This window comes from Castor canadensis, chromosome 9 (assembly GCF_047511655.1).
Source record: "Castor canadensis chromosome 9, mCasCan1.hap1v2, whole genome shotgun sequence".
Classification (NCBI taxonomy): domain Eukaryota; kingdom Metazoa; phylum Chordata; class Mammalia; order Rodentia; family Castoridae; genus Castor; species Castor canadensis.
Genome location: NC_133394.1, coordinates 123,065,024 through 123,080,599, shown reverse-complemented (window position 1 = coordinate 123,080,599; position 15,576 = coordinate 123,065,024). Strand labels below are relative to the sequence as shown.

The 15,576-nt window shown below is 38.0% G+C and overlaps 1 protein-coding gene across 1 annotated transcript in view; it reads right to left on the bottom strand.

Moving 5' to 3' along the window:
- Smim14 (small integral membrane protein 14) overlaps window positions 1–15,576 on the bottom strand; it is a 47,176-nt gene that overhangs the window by 28,451 nt on the left and 3,149 nt on the right. Inside the window, exon 2 of the mRNA XM_020160979.2 lies at window positions 1,436–1,545. Coding sequence (XP_020016568.1) covers window positions 1,436–1,510 — 75 coding nt within the window. The 5' untranslated portion in view covers window positions 1,511–1,545. The remainder of the gene's footprint in view (window positions 1–1,435; window positions 1,546–15,576) is intronic.

Below are 15,576 nucleotides of genomic sequence, written 5' to 3'. Positions count from 1 at the left end.
AAGGCCCTGAATTCCAATTTCTTCTTTTTCTTTTTTTGTGGGGGTTGGTGCCTAGGATCAGATCCAGAGCCTCATGCAAGCTAGGCAAGCACTCTACCACTGAGCTATCCTAGTCCCAGCTTTGTAACTATATCTAAAATGAAACAGACTAGTAGAAAAATATATGATACTAAATCAAAATAAATAATAAAAGAAGAGATATTAACCCAAATTAAAAACTGCTCAGCTGGGCACCAGTGGCTTACATTTGTAATCCTAGCTACTTGGGAGGCTTGAGAGCTGCAGGATCACGGTACAAGACCAGCCTGGGTGAATAGTTCTCAAGACACCGTCTCCAAAATAACCCGACCAAAATGGACTGGAGGTTTGGCTCAAGCAGTAAAGCACCTGCTTTGCAAGCATAAAGTCTTGAAATCAAACTCAATACCACCAAAAAACAGACAATACCTGCTCCACCAGAAACACATACCACTGTCAAACTGTAAGACCATATTTTGAGATGGGCACCGCTGGCTCACACCTTATCCTAGCTACTCAGGAGAGATCATAAAGACCGCAGTTCAAAGCCAGCCTGGACAAATAGTTCATGAGATGCTATCTCAAAAAAACCCATCCAGAAAAGGACTGGTAGAGTGGCTCAAGGTGAAGGCTCTGAGTTCAAACTCTAACACCACAAAAAAAGACTATTTGTTCCTAATAGAGTGTTTTGAAAAAAATTGTGTCTTACACTTAGTTAAATTTAGATTTGAGGAGCTGAGGGGTGAGGTTCAGTGGCAGAATGTATACTTAGCATGCATGAGGGCTTGGGTTTAATCCCCAGCACCACCCACACCCACACCCACACCCACACTTCATTACTAATAATGGTTAAATTTCTCCTTTTGTACTAAGAAGTAAACAGTATGGGATAAACAGCCTCATATTTAAACATGCAAACTAAGAAAGTTTAAAAATCCTTTAATTCAAATTCCCCTACAATTGATTCAATGAGACTACCTAAACCTGCTGTTCAGAAATCTGTCAATTTATTTAGATTTGCAAATATTTTATATATATATTTTTACTGTCATGTTGTATGTTGGAGAAGGATTAAACCATATCATAACAGGGAACGGTGACTTCATAGCAGCTTACAAGGCAAACAAACCCACATAAATAAAAAGTATTTATATTAATATAGAATAGAAAATAGAATATACAAATATATTATCTACCCACAGTGGCAAAATTAATTGAATTTTCATTGAAATCTACATGAATAAAGTCAGTCTCTAGCAAAAGAACTGCTGGCAAACATTTTAATCATTATGTGTTAATCCACGGTAGAATTTTAATTATGAAATACTTTATAGTGGCTATCCATTGAAATTCTCACAACAACAGGACAGATGGGAGCACAGATCAGAACTGAATAGCGCTATCCTGCTTATCTCACCAGATTGATCAGCCTTCTCATCGCATGTTCATGAGAGCACACACATTCACAGGGGTCGAATCCGCCTTCTGCCATGATTACCCAGCTTGATCTTACGTGACTGTTTAAATCTAGGAGGAAGGAAAAGATAGTATAAGAATACTATTCAGTTACTTTTTCTAGATCTATAAAAAATTCATGTTGTATAGATTCATAATTGTTTTCTTAAGCTTTCTACAGTTCATATTATTAATGACTACACCTATGAACTTATCATATGAATTATGAATATATACAAGTGACTGGCTATTCCAAGTTCCTTTAAAAGTAAATGTCGTCAGAAGCTCTTAACTGGCCCTGCCTATGATGGTGCAGCCTATTCTGCTTAATTACCTAATTCTTTATCTCTATTGGTTCCTGTAATCAAATTGTAAAGTAACCTTTTCTCCATCAAGAAAGTAGTTTGAGCTGGGTGCTGGTAGCTCATTCCTATAATCCTTGCTACATGGGAGGCTGAGATCAGGAGGATCATGGTTCAAGGCCAGCCTGGGCAAATAATTTGAGACTCCCCATCTTCAAAATAACCAGAGTAAAATGGACTAGAGGCATGGCTCACGTGATAGAACACCTACATTGAAAGTGAGAAGCCATGAGTTCAAACCATAGTCCCATTGAAAAAAGAAAGTAGCTTTTGGGGCTGGTGGAGTGGCTCAAGTGGTAAAGTGCCTACCTAGCAAGCATGGGGCCTTGAGTTCAAACTCCAGCATCAAAAAAAAAAAAAGTTTGGGCAGGTGTATTGGGGAGGCTAAGGTAAAAAGATTGTATGGTCCAGACCAGTCTGGGTACAAGGTGAGAATTTGCCTTAAAAAAAAAAAAAAGAAAGAAAAAAAGAAAAGGAAAATTGAGGTATCTGAAGTGATTGAAGTGATTCCAAGGTTTATGGAGTGAAATTAGTGTCAACAGCTAGGAAATACCTAGGTGCATTCTGCAAAACAAAGGCAAATGAGAGGCCAAAATGGGGTACTGGCAACCAGATTTTACAAAGTAAACAGAATACACAAAACTGTGGTTTTTAAGACACTGACATCAGGCAATGAAGAAGAAAGATCTCTGAGAGACACGAAAACAACTGAGGTGACCCATTTTACTGCCTGGAAGAGTTTAGGTCAAAATGCAGGGAAGGTCAGAAGGAGTCAGATCGTATGTTCTCCCTCATATGCGGACATTAGATCAAGGGCAAACACAACAAGGGAATTGGACTATGAGCACATGATAAAAGCGAGAGCACACAAGGGAGGGGTGAGGATAGGTAAGACACCTAAAAAATTAGCTAGCATTTGTTGCCCTCAACGCAGAGAAACTAAAGCAGATACCTTAAAAGCAACTGAGGCCAACAGGAGAAGGGGACCAGGAACTAGAGAAAAGGTTAGTTCCAGAAGACTTAACTTAGAAGGTAACACACATGTACAGAAAATCAATGCGAGTCAACTCCCTATATAGCTATCCTTATCTCAACTAGCAAAAACCCTTGTTCCTTCCTGTTATTGCTTATACTCCCTCTTCAACAAAATTAGAGATAAGAGCAAAATAGTTTCTGCCGGGTATTGAGGGGGTGGGGGGGAGGAGGGGACAGAAGGGGTGGTAAGGGAGGGGGTGGGGGCAGGGGGGAGAAATGACCCAAGCATTGTATGCACATATGAATAATAAAACAATAAAAAAAAAAAAAAAGGAGTCAGACCACACAGGGTCTTTCAACTCCCCATGTTTAGGATTAGGTCTTGACCAAAAGAACCAGGTAAAAACCTATATAGGATTTTTTTTTTTTTGGTGGGGTACTGGGGTTTGAACTCAAGAGCCTACACCTTGAGCCACTTCACTAACCCTTTTCCATGTTGGGTTTTTTCAAGATAGGGTCTCTCAAACTATTTGCCCTGGCTGGCTTCAAACCGAGATCCTCCTGATCTCTGCCTCCTAAGTAGCTAGGGTTACAGGTGTAAGCCACTGGCACCTGGCCCATATAGGATTTTATATTGGTATATTTGGGGAAGATCACGTTGGTGTCACTGATGGGAGGGAAGCCAGAGTACATATAGAGAACCTCTTTAAAACACACTTTTTAATAAGTCAGTGATACAATGGTGTCTGTTATAGAAATATGTCGGTTTTGATGACAACGTATCAAATCACTGAGAACACAAGTTATTCCATAAATGTTGTCAGGAGGGATGGCTCCTTCACTCTTCTCACTCCTACACCAAAACAAATTGTGGATGCATGAGTGATTTAACTTTTTAGAAAGAACTCACACATATAACACTGGGCATCAGTGGCTCACACCTGGAATCCTAGCTCCCAAGAAGCAGAGATCAGGAGGATCATGGTTGGAAGACGGCTCCCTGAAAGTAGTTCACGAGACCATATCTCGAAAACACCCATCATGAAAAGAAAAGCTGGCAAGTGGCTCAAGTGGGAAGAGCATCTGCCTAGCAAACATGAGGCCCTGAGTTCATCACTGTTCAACACCTCCTTCAGTCGTTTAGAAACAGCACTCACTGAATAAATATTTACGGAATTCTTGACAGTATTTATTTTCTGTGTCTATATATGCCAGTAACATGTAAACCAACCAAGGATTTTAAATTATGCTTGTCTTCACTGGCCTCCAGTAAATGAGAAAATACATTTATAAAAAGGACATTCCTCAACAGTGCTATGCTTCTGTGGAACTTTCATCATGTAAACTTGAGAGCTGCTTTAAGTACCACTCAGCTTTCAGTTAAAGAGTTTCCATTTTAAAATCATCTGAAAAATAAAAAAGGAAAAAAATAGAATGGACATAATTGGTTAGGACCCAAGAACAAGTGTCAGTACACAACAGCAGCTAAGCTCTAGAGTAAAAATAACCAGTCTCATGCAACATTTAAATCCCTTGGTCTCCAGAGACATCCAGAAGCTGCTGGATAGCCAGGCACCTATAACCCTAGCTACTTGGGAGGCTGAGATCAGGAGGATCGCAAGGTCACCTGGCGGGGAGGCGTGGGGGGGGGGGGGAGAGGGGAAAAAAAAAAGCAGGACACTAGCTCAAAAATAACCACAGAAAAAAAGGCCAGGAGTGTGGCTTAAGAGGTACAGCGCCTGCTTTGCAAGCTCAAAGCCCTGAGTTCAAACTTCAGTCTGTCCCTCCCCCCACCAAAAAAAAGTGGTTTATAACTATGCCAAATACTGGGCTTTATTTTTTTAAACTTTTTTCCCTTTGGCTGAGGCTTCAACTCCAGGATTCACTTGCTAGGCAGGGGCTCTACAGCTTGAGCCACACCTCCAGTCCAAGACCAAATACTCTTTGCAGCAAACAGTTAACAACAAAGTTGTGAGCTTTACATATTTCCATCAGATCAATTGATTTTAGTGGCTCTCCAGAAGCACATAAAGAAAAAATGGAAAAGACTATCAAGCTTTCCACTCTTATCTCCTAATTCATCTCCCTTTCCTACACAGATGCCACAGTTACAGCATATGCATGCTTCCAGGTCTTTTTATATGCATTTTCATTCCTACAAAAAATATATACATAAATACACACTCATCATTTTGGTGGGTTTTGAGATATTATACATATTCTCCAACCTGTTTTAACAAAAAAATTAGTCTTGGAGATGTCTTTCTTTCTCTTTCTTTTTTTCAGTACTGAGGCATTGAACTCAGGGCCAATACCTTAAGCCACTTCACCAGCCTTTTTTTGTGTGTGTGTGTGATGTGTTTTTTTTTTTTTTTTTTCAAGATAGGGTCTCATGAACTATTTGCCCAGCTGGCTCTGAACTGAGATCCTCCTGATCCCTGCCTCCTGAGTAGCTAGGATTACAGGTGTGAGCCACTGGTGCCCAGCCAGTTTTAGAGACATTTCAATATATAAAATTCTACTTCATTCTTTTTAATGGCTATAAAATATCCTGAAACATGAACAATTTTATCCTTCCTTTATCATAGACAAAGTATTGCAACCTTCATTGTGCCCATATTTTTGTAGGACAGAGTATTAAAAACTGAAATCTCTAGGTCTGAAGACATGTAAATTAAGACTTTACCAATTTTCTTTTTTTTTTTTTTCCAGTGCTAGGATGGAACCCAAGGCCTCCTGCATGCTAGGCAAGTGTTCTACTAAGCTGTATCCCCAGCCCTGGCTTTACCTAATTTTACCAATAGCATGTAATACATATTACCAGTTATATGGTAATACTATTAAATCGTATAGACATATAATCAAATTAAAAGAACTTTTTGCCAGGATGTCAGGCCCCCAAAATGTATTTTTTATTTCCTAATATTAATGAGCATCTTTTCAAGTTTATTGGCAATTTTATTTCTTATTTTTTCAAACTCTTTTTCTTAATGATTTTATGAGGACTCTGGATTGGCTTTTAACCCACTGTTAAATCATATTAAGATTGAGAACTTTTTATAGATTTGCTTCTCTTCAACTGAGGTGACTCCAAAGCCATGTTAATAAGGGCCAATTTTCACATATTTTTCTATTGAAATGATTTATCTATCTTCTAAGACTGTGCAAACCACAGAGAAATAGATCAAATATCCAAGACAGCAACTGAAAATAACATCCACTAATAATAGGAAATTGAATTGAGAGAGTAGCTTAGTGGAAGGCGGGAGAGAGGGAGAGAAGGCAGGCTTCATTTTAATGTTTTCACTACACAAAAATATGCCAATTTCTTCAGGGTCACGCTGAAGAAAATGAAGGGTAATAGTAAACCTTAGGTTTTCTTTTTTTGGGGAGGGGGCGGTTCTCTTAACAATTCAGCCCTTTTTTTGGAGATTTTTGTTGCTGTAATAAGGGGTTGAGGTCTCACCCAAAGTAAAAGAAAATTGTCTTCCAAGCTATTAAAGATTCAGGGAAGAAAGTGTTTTGTTTTTTTTCTTTTCTGGCTTCTTAGTTTTGACAAAAGTAATGGTAATGAATATAAGCTATTAATACTAGAGGATAATGGGTGAGGAGTACATAGAAACTTTGTTTTATCTATGCAACTTTTCTGTAAATCTAAATTTATTCCAAAATATGTATTCAGTTAAAAATGGATGAGAGAGCTGGGCACCGATAATCCTAGCTACTCAGAAGGCAGAGATCAGGAAGACTGTGGTTCAAGACCAACCCAGGCAAATACATATTATATATATGTTATAAATCCTATATAATTAAACTTGAAAACATGGTATCAAAGAAAAATAGGTTGGAAAGAACTATGTATATAAGGAGTTTATATAGCACAGCAGGAAACTCTGGAATGAGCTAAGTAAATAAGTGAAGTCAGTAAATTAGAACACTAGTTCTAGGTGATCCCAAGAAAGTCCTTGTAACTGATAAAAAGAAAGAGGTTACTACTGGCATTTTACTTCTAAAAGTGAGGAATGTGATTCCATAATAATCCACTGATTTCCAGAACCTCTTTGGAATCACCCTTCCTGTAGTTCTACCAAGAGACTTCTAATTCTGATCTGAGTCAGTGGGCATGACCTGGAATCTCTGACCTCTACTGCTCAGACAGCAGAAGAACAAGATATAAACTGCAACTGCATGAATGACTTGAAAGTTTTTTCTTTTTTTTTTGGTGGGACTGGGGCTCTACCACTTGAGCCACACCTCCAGTCCCCTTTCCATTTTTTTTTTTTTGTAGTATGGGGGCTTGAACTCAGGGCCTTCACCTTGAGCCATGCCAACAGCTCTTTGTGAAGGGTTTTTCGAAATAGGGTCTCACAAACTATTTGCCCAGGCTGGCTTAGAACCATGATCCTCCTGATCTTTGCTTCCTGAGTAGCTAGGATTACAGGCTTGAGCCACTGGCGCCCAGCCCTTTCCTTTCTTTTTAAAGAGTAACTCCTCCCAGGCTGGACTGTGGTGGGTGCATGGTGGTGCTCGCTTGTAATCTCAGCTACTTGAAAGGGTAAATAAAGCAGGAGGACTGAAGTTTGAGGCCAGAAAAGAAGGTAGAGTGAGAAGAAGAGTAAGAGATTATAACACAGTAAATAAGCCAATCTTTTGCAGGGCACAGTGACCCACGCCTATAATAGCTACTCACAAGGCAGAGATCAGGAGGATTGAAGTTTGAAGCCAGACCAGGCAAATAATACGTGAGACCCTATCTTGAAAATGCCCATCACAAAAAAGCACAAAAAAAAGGGTTTTGTGGAGTGGTTCAAGATGTAGGCCTTGAATTCAAACCCCAGTACCACCAAAACAAAAAACTTTTCTTTCTAGAATATAAAACCTAAATCACAAATAAATGGGAAAGGACTGATATATTTTAATAAATTATCACAAAATCTGCTAGCAATTAAGAAAAAAAATCAGTAATTCCAGACATTTGTTTTTCTTTTGCAGTGCTGAGGATCAAACCCAGGGCCTCAGGGCTGGAGGAGTAGTTCAAGCAGTAGAGCACCTATTTTATAAGCAGGAAGCCCTGAGTTTAAATCTCAGTTCCACCAAAAAAGCAAAAAAAAAAAAAAAAAAAGGCACTCAGGGTCTTATGCAAACAAGGACTCTACCAACCACTGAACTATATCCCCGCACAAGAAGATAATTTCAGTGAAAATTTGACCTCTGAATGACTTCCTAAAGATACATACAATAAAAATATCAAATTTGCAACAAAAGACTATGTGCATTAAAAATTTTTTTAATTTTTTAAAATTATGAGATAGAGCCAGGCACTGGTGGCTCATGCCTGTAATTCTAGCTACTCAGGAAGCAGAGATCAGGAGGATCACGGTTTGAAGCGAGCCTGGGGAAATAAATTCGCAAGAACCTATCTCGTAAATACCTAACACAAAAAGGGCTGGTGGAGTAGCTCAAGCCCCAGTAAACAAATAAATAAACAAACAAACAAACATGAGACCCTGAGTTCAAATCCCACTGCCAAAAAGAAAAAAGAGCATATACTGATTCTTCAACATGGTGGAACTATTCATATATTGCATTTGAGATTATGAACTAGGATAACTTTTCTACTTTTCTAGCAACATGAATCCAGAAGTTTAAAAACATTCATGTCCACCGAAAAATTCTAACAAACAGAAAACAGCCAGCTGAAGAATTCTATGTGCTTTTATCTAAATAAACACTAATTCTATTGCTTAAAGCTAAAAGTGAAACATGCTAGAAACTATTACAACTGCCCCAAGATGTTTAGGAAACAGACCCCTGAATTTGATCTACTTTTTTTTCTTATGGTGTTAAGGGTTGAACCCAAGGCCAACTTGCATGCTAGGCAAGCCCTCCACTGGTACATCTTGAGCACTACTCTATTCTTAACCTTATTCCTAATTATACCAAAAAAGTAATTAGCCACCTCTAAAAGTACTTTTTTTTCCTAAAAATCTTTCTAATGCCAACTTTTTTCCAGAAGTTTTTGCCCAGTAGCTGATTAGAAAAGTGATCAACCAAATGAGCAGGGCTAGCCCAAAACTCTGGTAACCACCATAATAAACAGGGAGAACAAAACAGTTGCCTATTAATTCCAGTAATGCTATTATTATACTGTCTACTAACATACCATTGTAATAAGTAGTTGGAATGACTTTTATCAGATTACCCAAAATCTCAGTGTAAAAAGGTGTTCAAACACACTCATACGTAGTACTTTTTGCAACATCTTAGATTGCTTTATTCTTTTATTTTTTTTCTTTTATTGTTTTTATATTTACTTACATAGTGTATACATTGTTTGGGCCAACCTCACCCCTTGCTTTATCCTTGTAAGAAGTTAGTCTACAAATATAGCCAAGCCTAATATTTTATATTAGCATATGGTGTTAGTAGCTACTTCTGAATCTTAACAGCAGCCCTTCTAACATCGTCAAAGCAGAAAAATGACATTTTAAAAATGAGGAAAACTGGTTCAGATAAGCTAGTAATTTGACCACAATCATACATCTAGTATGTGACAGGAAGTGATAGTGTAAATTCCAAAAGAGGTTTCATTCCACATCTGCCAGATATGACCAATCATGCTAATTATAGCTGTTTTACCCTTACAAGACAACTTGGAGCAGTACAAAAATTAGATAACTATCAACTAACTTTCTAATACTTCTTAATAATGTGTGCTTTTAAACTACATTTACATCTCTGCATTTCCGGGAAATAGGCAAGGAGAGGATATAGGAGTTTTGAAATCGATCAATTACTGTTAAAAACTGTTCAAGTGGTAGAACCAAGTGTGAGGCTGAGTCTAACCCTGCTACCAAAAATGAACAAATAAATAAATAAGTAAATAACTGCTCTGTCTGGGAGAAGTTAAAGATATTTTAAATTTTTAAATGTTGAAATAAATCCCATTACATACCCTAAATATCACAATTATTTTTGCCTAGGAATTAGAACCCCCTGAATCCTGTCATGACAAATCCTTAAAATTTAAATAATTAGCCAAGCTATTAGTTACAAATTTCTTTTTTTTGGCAGTACTGGGATTTGTCCCCACCTCCACAAGCCCTTTTTTGTGATGGTTTTTTGAGATAGGGTCTCGAGAGCTATTTGCCTCAGCTGGCTTCGAATGTTGATCATTCAGATCTTTGCCTCCTGGGTAGCTAGGATTACAGGCATGAGTCACTGGCACCCGACTAGTTACAAATTTCTTATAACACTCTCTATACTAGGGTTAGTATAGCTAGCAGGCATTTTTTTATTCGTTTGCTTGTTTTTGGTGGGACTGGGGTTTGAACTCAGGGCTTCATGCTTGCAAAGCCAGCACTTAACTGCTTGAGCCACATCTCCAGTCCATTTTGCTCTGGTTATTTTGGAGATGGGTCTAGGGAACTACTTGCCTGGACTGGCCTCAAACCTCAATCTTCCTGATCTCAGCCTCCCAAGTAGCTAGAATTACAGGCAATTAGCCACTGACACCCAACTATGTAGGTTCTTTTTTTTTTTTTTTTTTTTGGGGGGGGGGGGAGGGTACTGGCATTTGAACTCAGGGCCTCACGTTTGCTACACAGGTGCTCTACCACTTGAGCCACTCTGCCAGTCCTGACATAGGGTCTCTTGAAATGCAATCCTCCTGACCTCTGCCTCCCAAGAATAGCTAGGATTACAGGTGTGAGCTGCTGAAGCTCAGCAGGAGGTGTTTTTACAAGGGTAAAATATAAACAAAAAGCTACCTCTAAGATTCTTACATTTTAAAAAGAAGACAAAAAGCCCTTTTTCAAAGGGTTTACTATTCAAAAGGAAGAGACTGAAGCAGACTAGAAAGGACAATAAATGTCTACTTTGAAACACAAACCAGCGGATAACAATCTTCATTTCTTTTTAGCACACACACAGCTGAAAACCTTCCAAACATTTAAGTTCTGCTTCCTTTTTGTGTAAAAATTGCAATTACATTTTTTCTCTCTCCTCCCACTTTAATATCAGCAAAGAAGGCAAGCCACACATTCAACACCTAGCCTAGAAATTTTTTCAGACAAGTAACATTTCATTGATCCCAAGTTTTATTCCCACAGAACACTAGGAAATGAGCAAATTCAGCCAAGTTCCTTGCTATTTTCTAACAGGGACTTCTCTTCTAGTTTCTAATAATACCTTCATTTCCATCTGAGACCTCTTATGAATGGTAAAGTAAAGACTGTCAGGATAGCAGGCAATCTGTAAGAATGAGGCTGTGTCTATGGCTCTCCTTTTCTGTACCCATACCAAAATCACCTTGAAAGGTCTAGTCATGGAAAGGTAGGCTTTCTAGCACGTACTTTCAAACTCTTCCAGTTTCTACCCATTACCCAGGCACAAAGACACCTCGCTGTTAGGTGTTTGTTACAGCAGCATCCTACCCTTGTTCCAATTTTGTATTAGTCTGTTTGGGCTGCTATATACTGAGTAGCTTATAAAAACAGAAAATTCTCACATTCTGGAAGCTTCAAAGTCCAAAATCAAGGGGCTGGCAGGCTGTCTGCTGAGAGCCTGCTCTGAGTCACAGATGGTGCCTTCTCCGTGTCCTCAGAAGGTAAGAGGAGACAAGCAGCTCTCTAGGGTCTCTTTTTATAAGGGTATAGGACCTAATCATGCTGAGCCCTCATGATCTAATCACTTCCCCAAGGTCCCTACCTCCCAGTACTATCACATTGCAGATTAAGGCTTTAAACACTGGTTTTGAAGGGACACATTCAGGATAGCATTCTTGGATCTTACCCTTTCTTTCCTAAGCAACACTTTTTCTTCTTACCTATATATCTATAGATATAGATATATAGGATTCATATTCTAGGAATTACTTTAGACAATTTGCTAAACTATCATGGAGTAGCATAAAGAATGCCTCAAATAAAATATTCAAATTATAGCTACTGAGAAATGGATAAGTCACTTAGCCTCTCCCGTAACTACAGTTTAACTATAAAACAGAAGTGGTAACTGAAACTGTTCACTTTAAAAGGCTGTGCAAAGATCAAGTGAAAATTTCTAAGAGTGCTTTATAAACTGAGAATACACCGGGCCAACTCAAATGTAAGGTATCCTTTACCCTCTCTCAGCCCTATACTGCTCTGGAATATTTGTGTTGCCCTGGGGCCACAGCTAACATTCTTCTGCATAAAAGTGAAAGGGAAGAAAGCCCCTTCTATTCATAGGCTTAGTCCCTCACCAACTTATTTCTTGTCCTTTTTACTTACTCTTGCACAATCCCAAAAATTCTCTCTACCTGATCAATCTCCAGGGGTAAAATTTATTAAGTCAAATAAAAAAAAAACCTTTCAATAAATTACCTTTGTTTATATTCAGCACCATAACCAAAAGCTTCAAATTCTGAAAATGTTTTCTAAAATTTCTAGATAAGAATATTGATAAGCAGGGTGTAGGGGTGTGCCACAGGCCTGCATCCCATCATTCAAAAGAGGTTGAGGCAGGAGAACCACAAGTTCAAGTACATAGTTTAAGGTCAGCCTGAGCTACATAGTAAGAAGGTTCCTAGTTTAGGGGCTAGGAGTATAGCCAGAGAGCACTTACTACAATGTATTGAGCACTGGGTTCGATACCCTCCACCACACGCAGGTATGTTAGTCATTCCAAATAAAAAAATTCAAACTCAGGGAAAAAAAAGGCTGTGGTTTTCATTAAGTTAGAAACAAAAGTTGAACAGAAGGTATAAGAAAATCCATACCCTGTGATTCTAAATCTAAAATTATGATGTAACTTATGTTAACAAAGTAGTTTTCAACAGCTGTATTATAAAACATTGGTGGAGTTCTGAAATTGTGAGGTATATTTAAAAAAAGTTACTAGTTTGTGAATAATTTACATCATTATAATACATTAGAGCAAAATTAAGACTTTTTCTCAAAATCACCCTCACTCACTTGCTGGCCTATTATGATTTTCCTAAGCAAAAAGAAGTTGTAGCTACTGCTCTGCAATTCATATAACTCACAGCCTCTTTTGTCCACATGACAGTCAAGATGACATAAGCACAAAGATGCACATAAATGTAATTTATAATGTAGGACAAATGCCTAGAATTTCTGTGATAAAGAAAGCAACATCAGAGCCAGGCGCTGGTAGCTCATTCCTATAATCCTAGCTACTTAGGAGGCAGAGATCAGGAGGATGGCAGTTTGAAGCCAGTCCAGGCAAATACTTTGCAAAACGCTATCTCAAAAATACCCAACACAAAAAAGGGCAGGTAGAGAGTGTCTGCCTAGCAAGTGTGAAGCCCTGAGTTCAAACCCCAGTATCACCCCCAAAAAGGTTAAGTCTGTTCACGTTCTCTATCAATCAGCTTCTTCTACATTACCCTTGCTATGAGAAAAACTAACAAACTATAAAACGATATACAACTAATACTCCATATGTGGGGGTTCAATATTCACAGATCCAGCCAATCACAGATTAAAAATACTGGGGGAAAAAACAAACAGGTTGTATTAAACATCTACAGACTTTTTCTTATCATTATTCCTTACACAATAAGGCATAACAACTATTCAGGTAGCATTCATATTATATTAGGTATTGTAAATAAGCATGAATTGGGGATGTAGCTCAGAGGTAGAGCACATGCTTACTGCACATGAGGCTGTGGGTTTGATCCCCAGCACTGAAAGAAATAATCTAGGGATATTTTAAAATATGCAAGGTTGGGGAAACCAGGGTCTGCGTAGGTAGGTAAATGCAAATACCGAGTTATTTTATATCTAAGAGACTTGTTGAACATCCTCATATTTTGGTGTCTATATTGGTCCTGAACAACAAAGGACCACTGAACTATGTAAGAAATAAACTTGTATGTAAAACTATATTGTACAACATTACACACTAGAAGCCTCTAATTCTGCTATATACCATGAAGATGTTTACTATATCTGTAACTTGATTTGAAACGCCTTTATTAACTGTTATATTTTGGAAGCTCTGCACTTTAAGACTTGTCAGTAAGTGCAGGCAAGCGTAACCCATCTTCATTCTGTATTTTCACAAAGTTGAGACATCTGTGCTTTGACCTAAACTTAAAAAAAGAAAAACGGGAAGCGAAAATTCAATATGCAAATAAGCAACAAGGAGGAAACTTTCTCCAAAATACATTAAAGTTTAAAATGTCATTAAGTATGTATTCATAAATACACCCTACAACTAAAATTGGTTTAAAAAACACACTTTCCAGATTGTTTTAAAGCAATACACATTTCACATTAAACATTTCAAACACCACTTTCCCCTAAAAACAAACTGAAAAGTAAAAGGTACTTCTCCTTTCCTCAGCAGTACCATCTATTAGAAACTTCCATATACTATACGTTTTCTAGGTATGTCCAAGTACGTTATGCTGTATATGCTTCTTAACCTCTATTAAAATCACTTCATTTTGAATCATTAAAATGTCTTTAGCCAGGCATAGTGATTCACACCTGTAATCCTAGCTATTTGGGAGGTTAGATCAGGAGTATCAAAATTCAAGGCCAGCCTGAGCAAATAGTTGGAGCGATTCTACCTCCAAAAACAAACAGAGCAAAATAGACTAGAAGTGTGGCTCAAGCGGCAGAGCACCTGCTTTGCAAGCACAAAGGCCTGAGTTCCAACCCCTATCCCACAAATAGAAAAAAAAAAGTCTTTAATATGGCTTATTTTATAATTAGATTGGTTACTGTAATTCTTCAGAGCTTGGGGTAACTAAAAGCCATGGTTCATCACAGTATTATTTATACTAATGAAAACCTGGAAATTACATTCAAGCCCAACATTAACTGAAAACTTCAAGGAAGTATTTTATAATATACAGCTAGTTATGTTTAGGGGGAAAAAAACCACGTTTGGGATGGGATGGGGTGTGGCTCAGTGGCAGGATGCTGGCTTAGCATGTGAGGCCTTGAGTTGAATTCCCAGCATGTGGCAAAAAGCAAAAAACATGTTTACAAAGGTTCTAAGGATATAATAAAAAGCTCATTACATTAAACAAAACAAAAAGACTTTGAGCACATACGGGTATTATTTCTCTCTTGTATCAAACATGAAAAAAAAAATTTTCTGGTGGAAAATCAAACCAGAGCCTTGCACAGGCTAGGCAAGTGCTCTACCACTAAGTTACACCCTCAGTCCCCAAACATGAATTTTTTTAAAAATAAGACAGGGAAATACACAGAGATTGGTTCTGAGAGGATTACAGATTTGTTATTGGTTTTACACATTACTGTCCTTTACAACTTTTCAGTAACAAGCAGGTGACACAGTGGGAGAAATGGGTATTTACAGAAGCCCAAGGTGGGTTTTCTGGTAAAAGGCATGTGTGACCTGAGCCTCCACAGAAACAGAGTTACTCAGGCTGAAAGACTAGGAAGTTTTCAAAACAATCAAATTTCACATTTAAAAAATTTTTTTCACATTTTTAAAACTTATTTGGAAAGGGCTCCTGCATTGAGAAATCTGCAGTCTATGATCATCCAAAGGCACTTCAAATAGTAAAACACCCAAATCAAAAAAGAAAATGGTATGAAAAGCTCAAATGACTTATCAACAGGTAGAGAGTGAAAGATGTGGAGAATTTGAGGTCATACACAAGAGAAAATGTTCCATATTTACTTTTAGCTTGCGAGGCTCTCAGTATGCAATACAATAAAACAAAATGACCTGAGAGTCTTTTCAGAATGCTTTATTTGTTGTTTTTTTGTGACGAGTA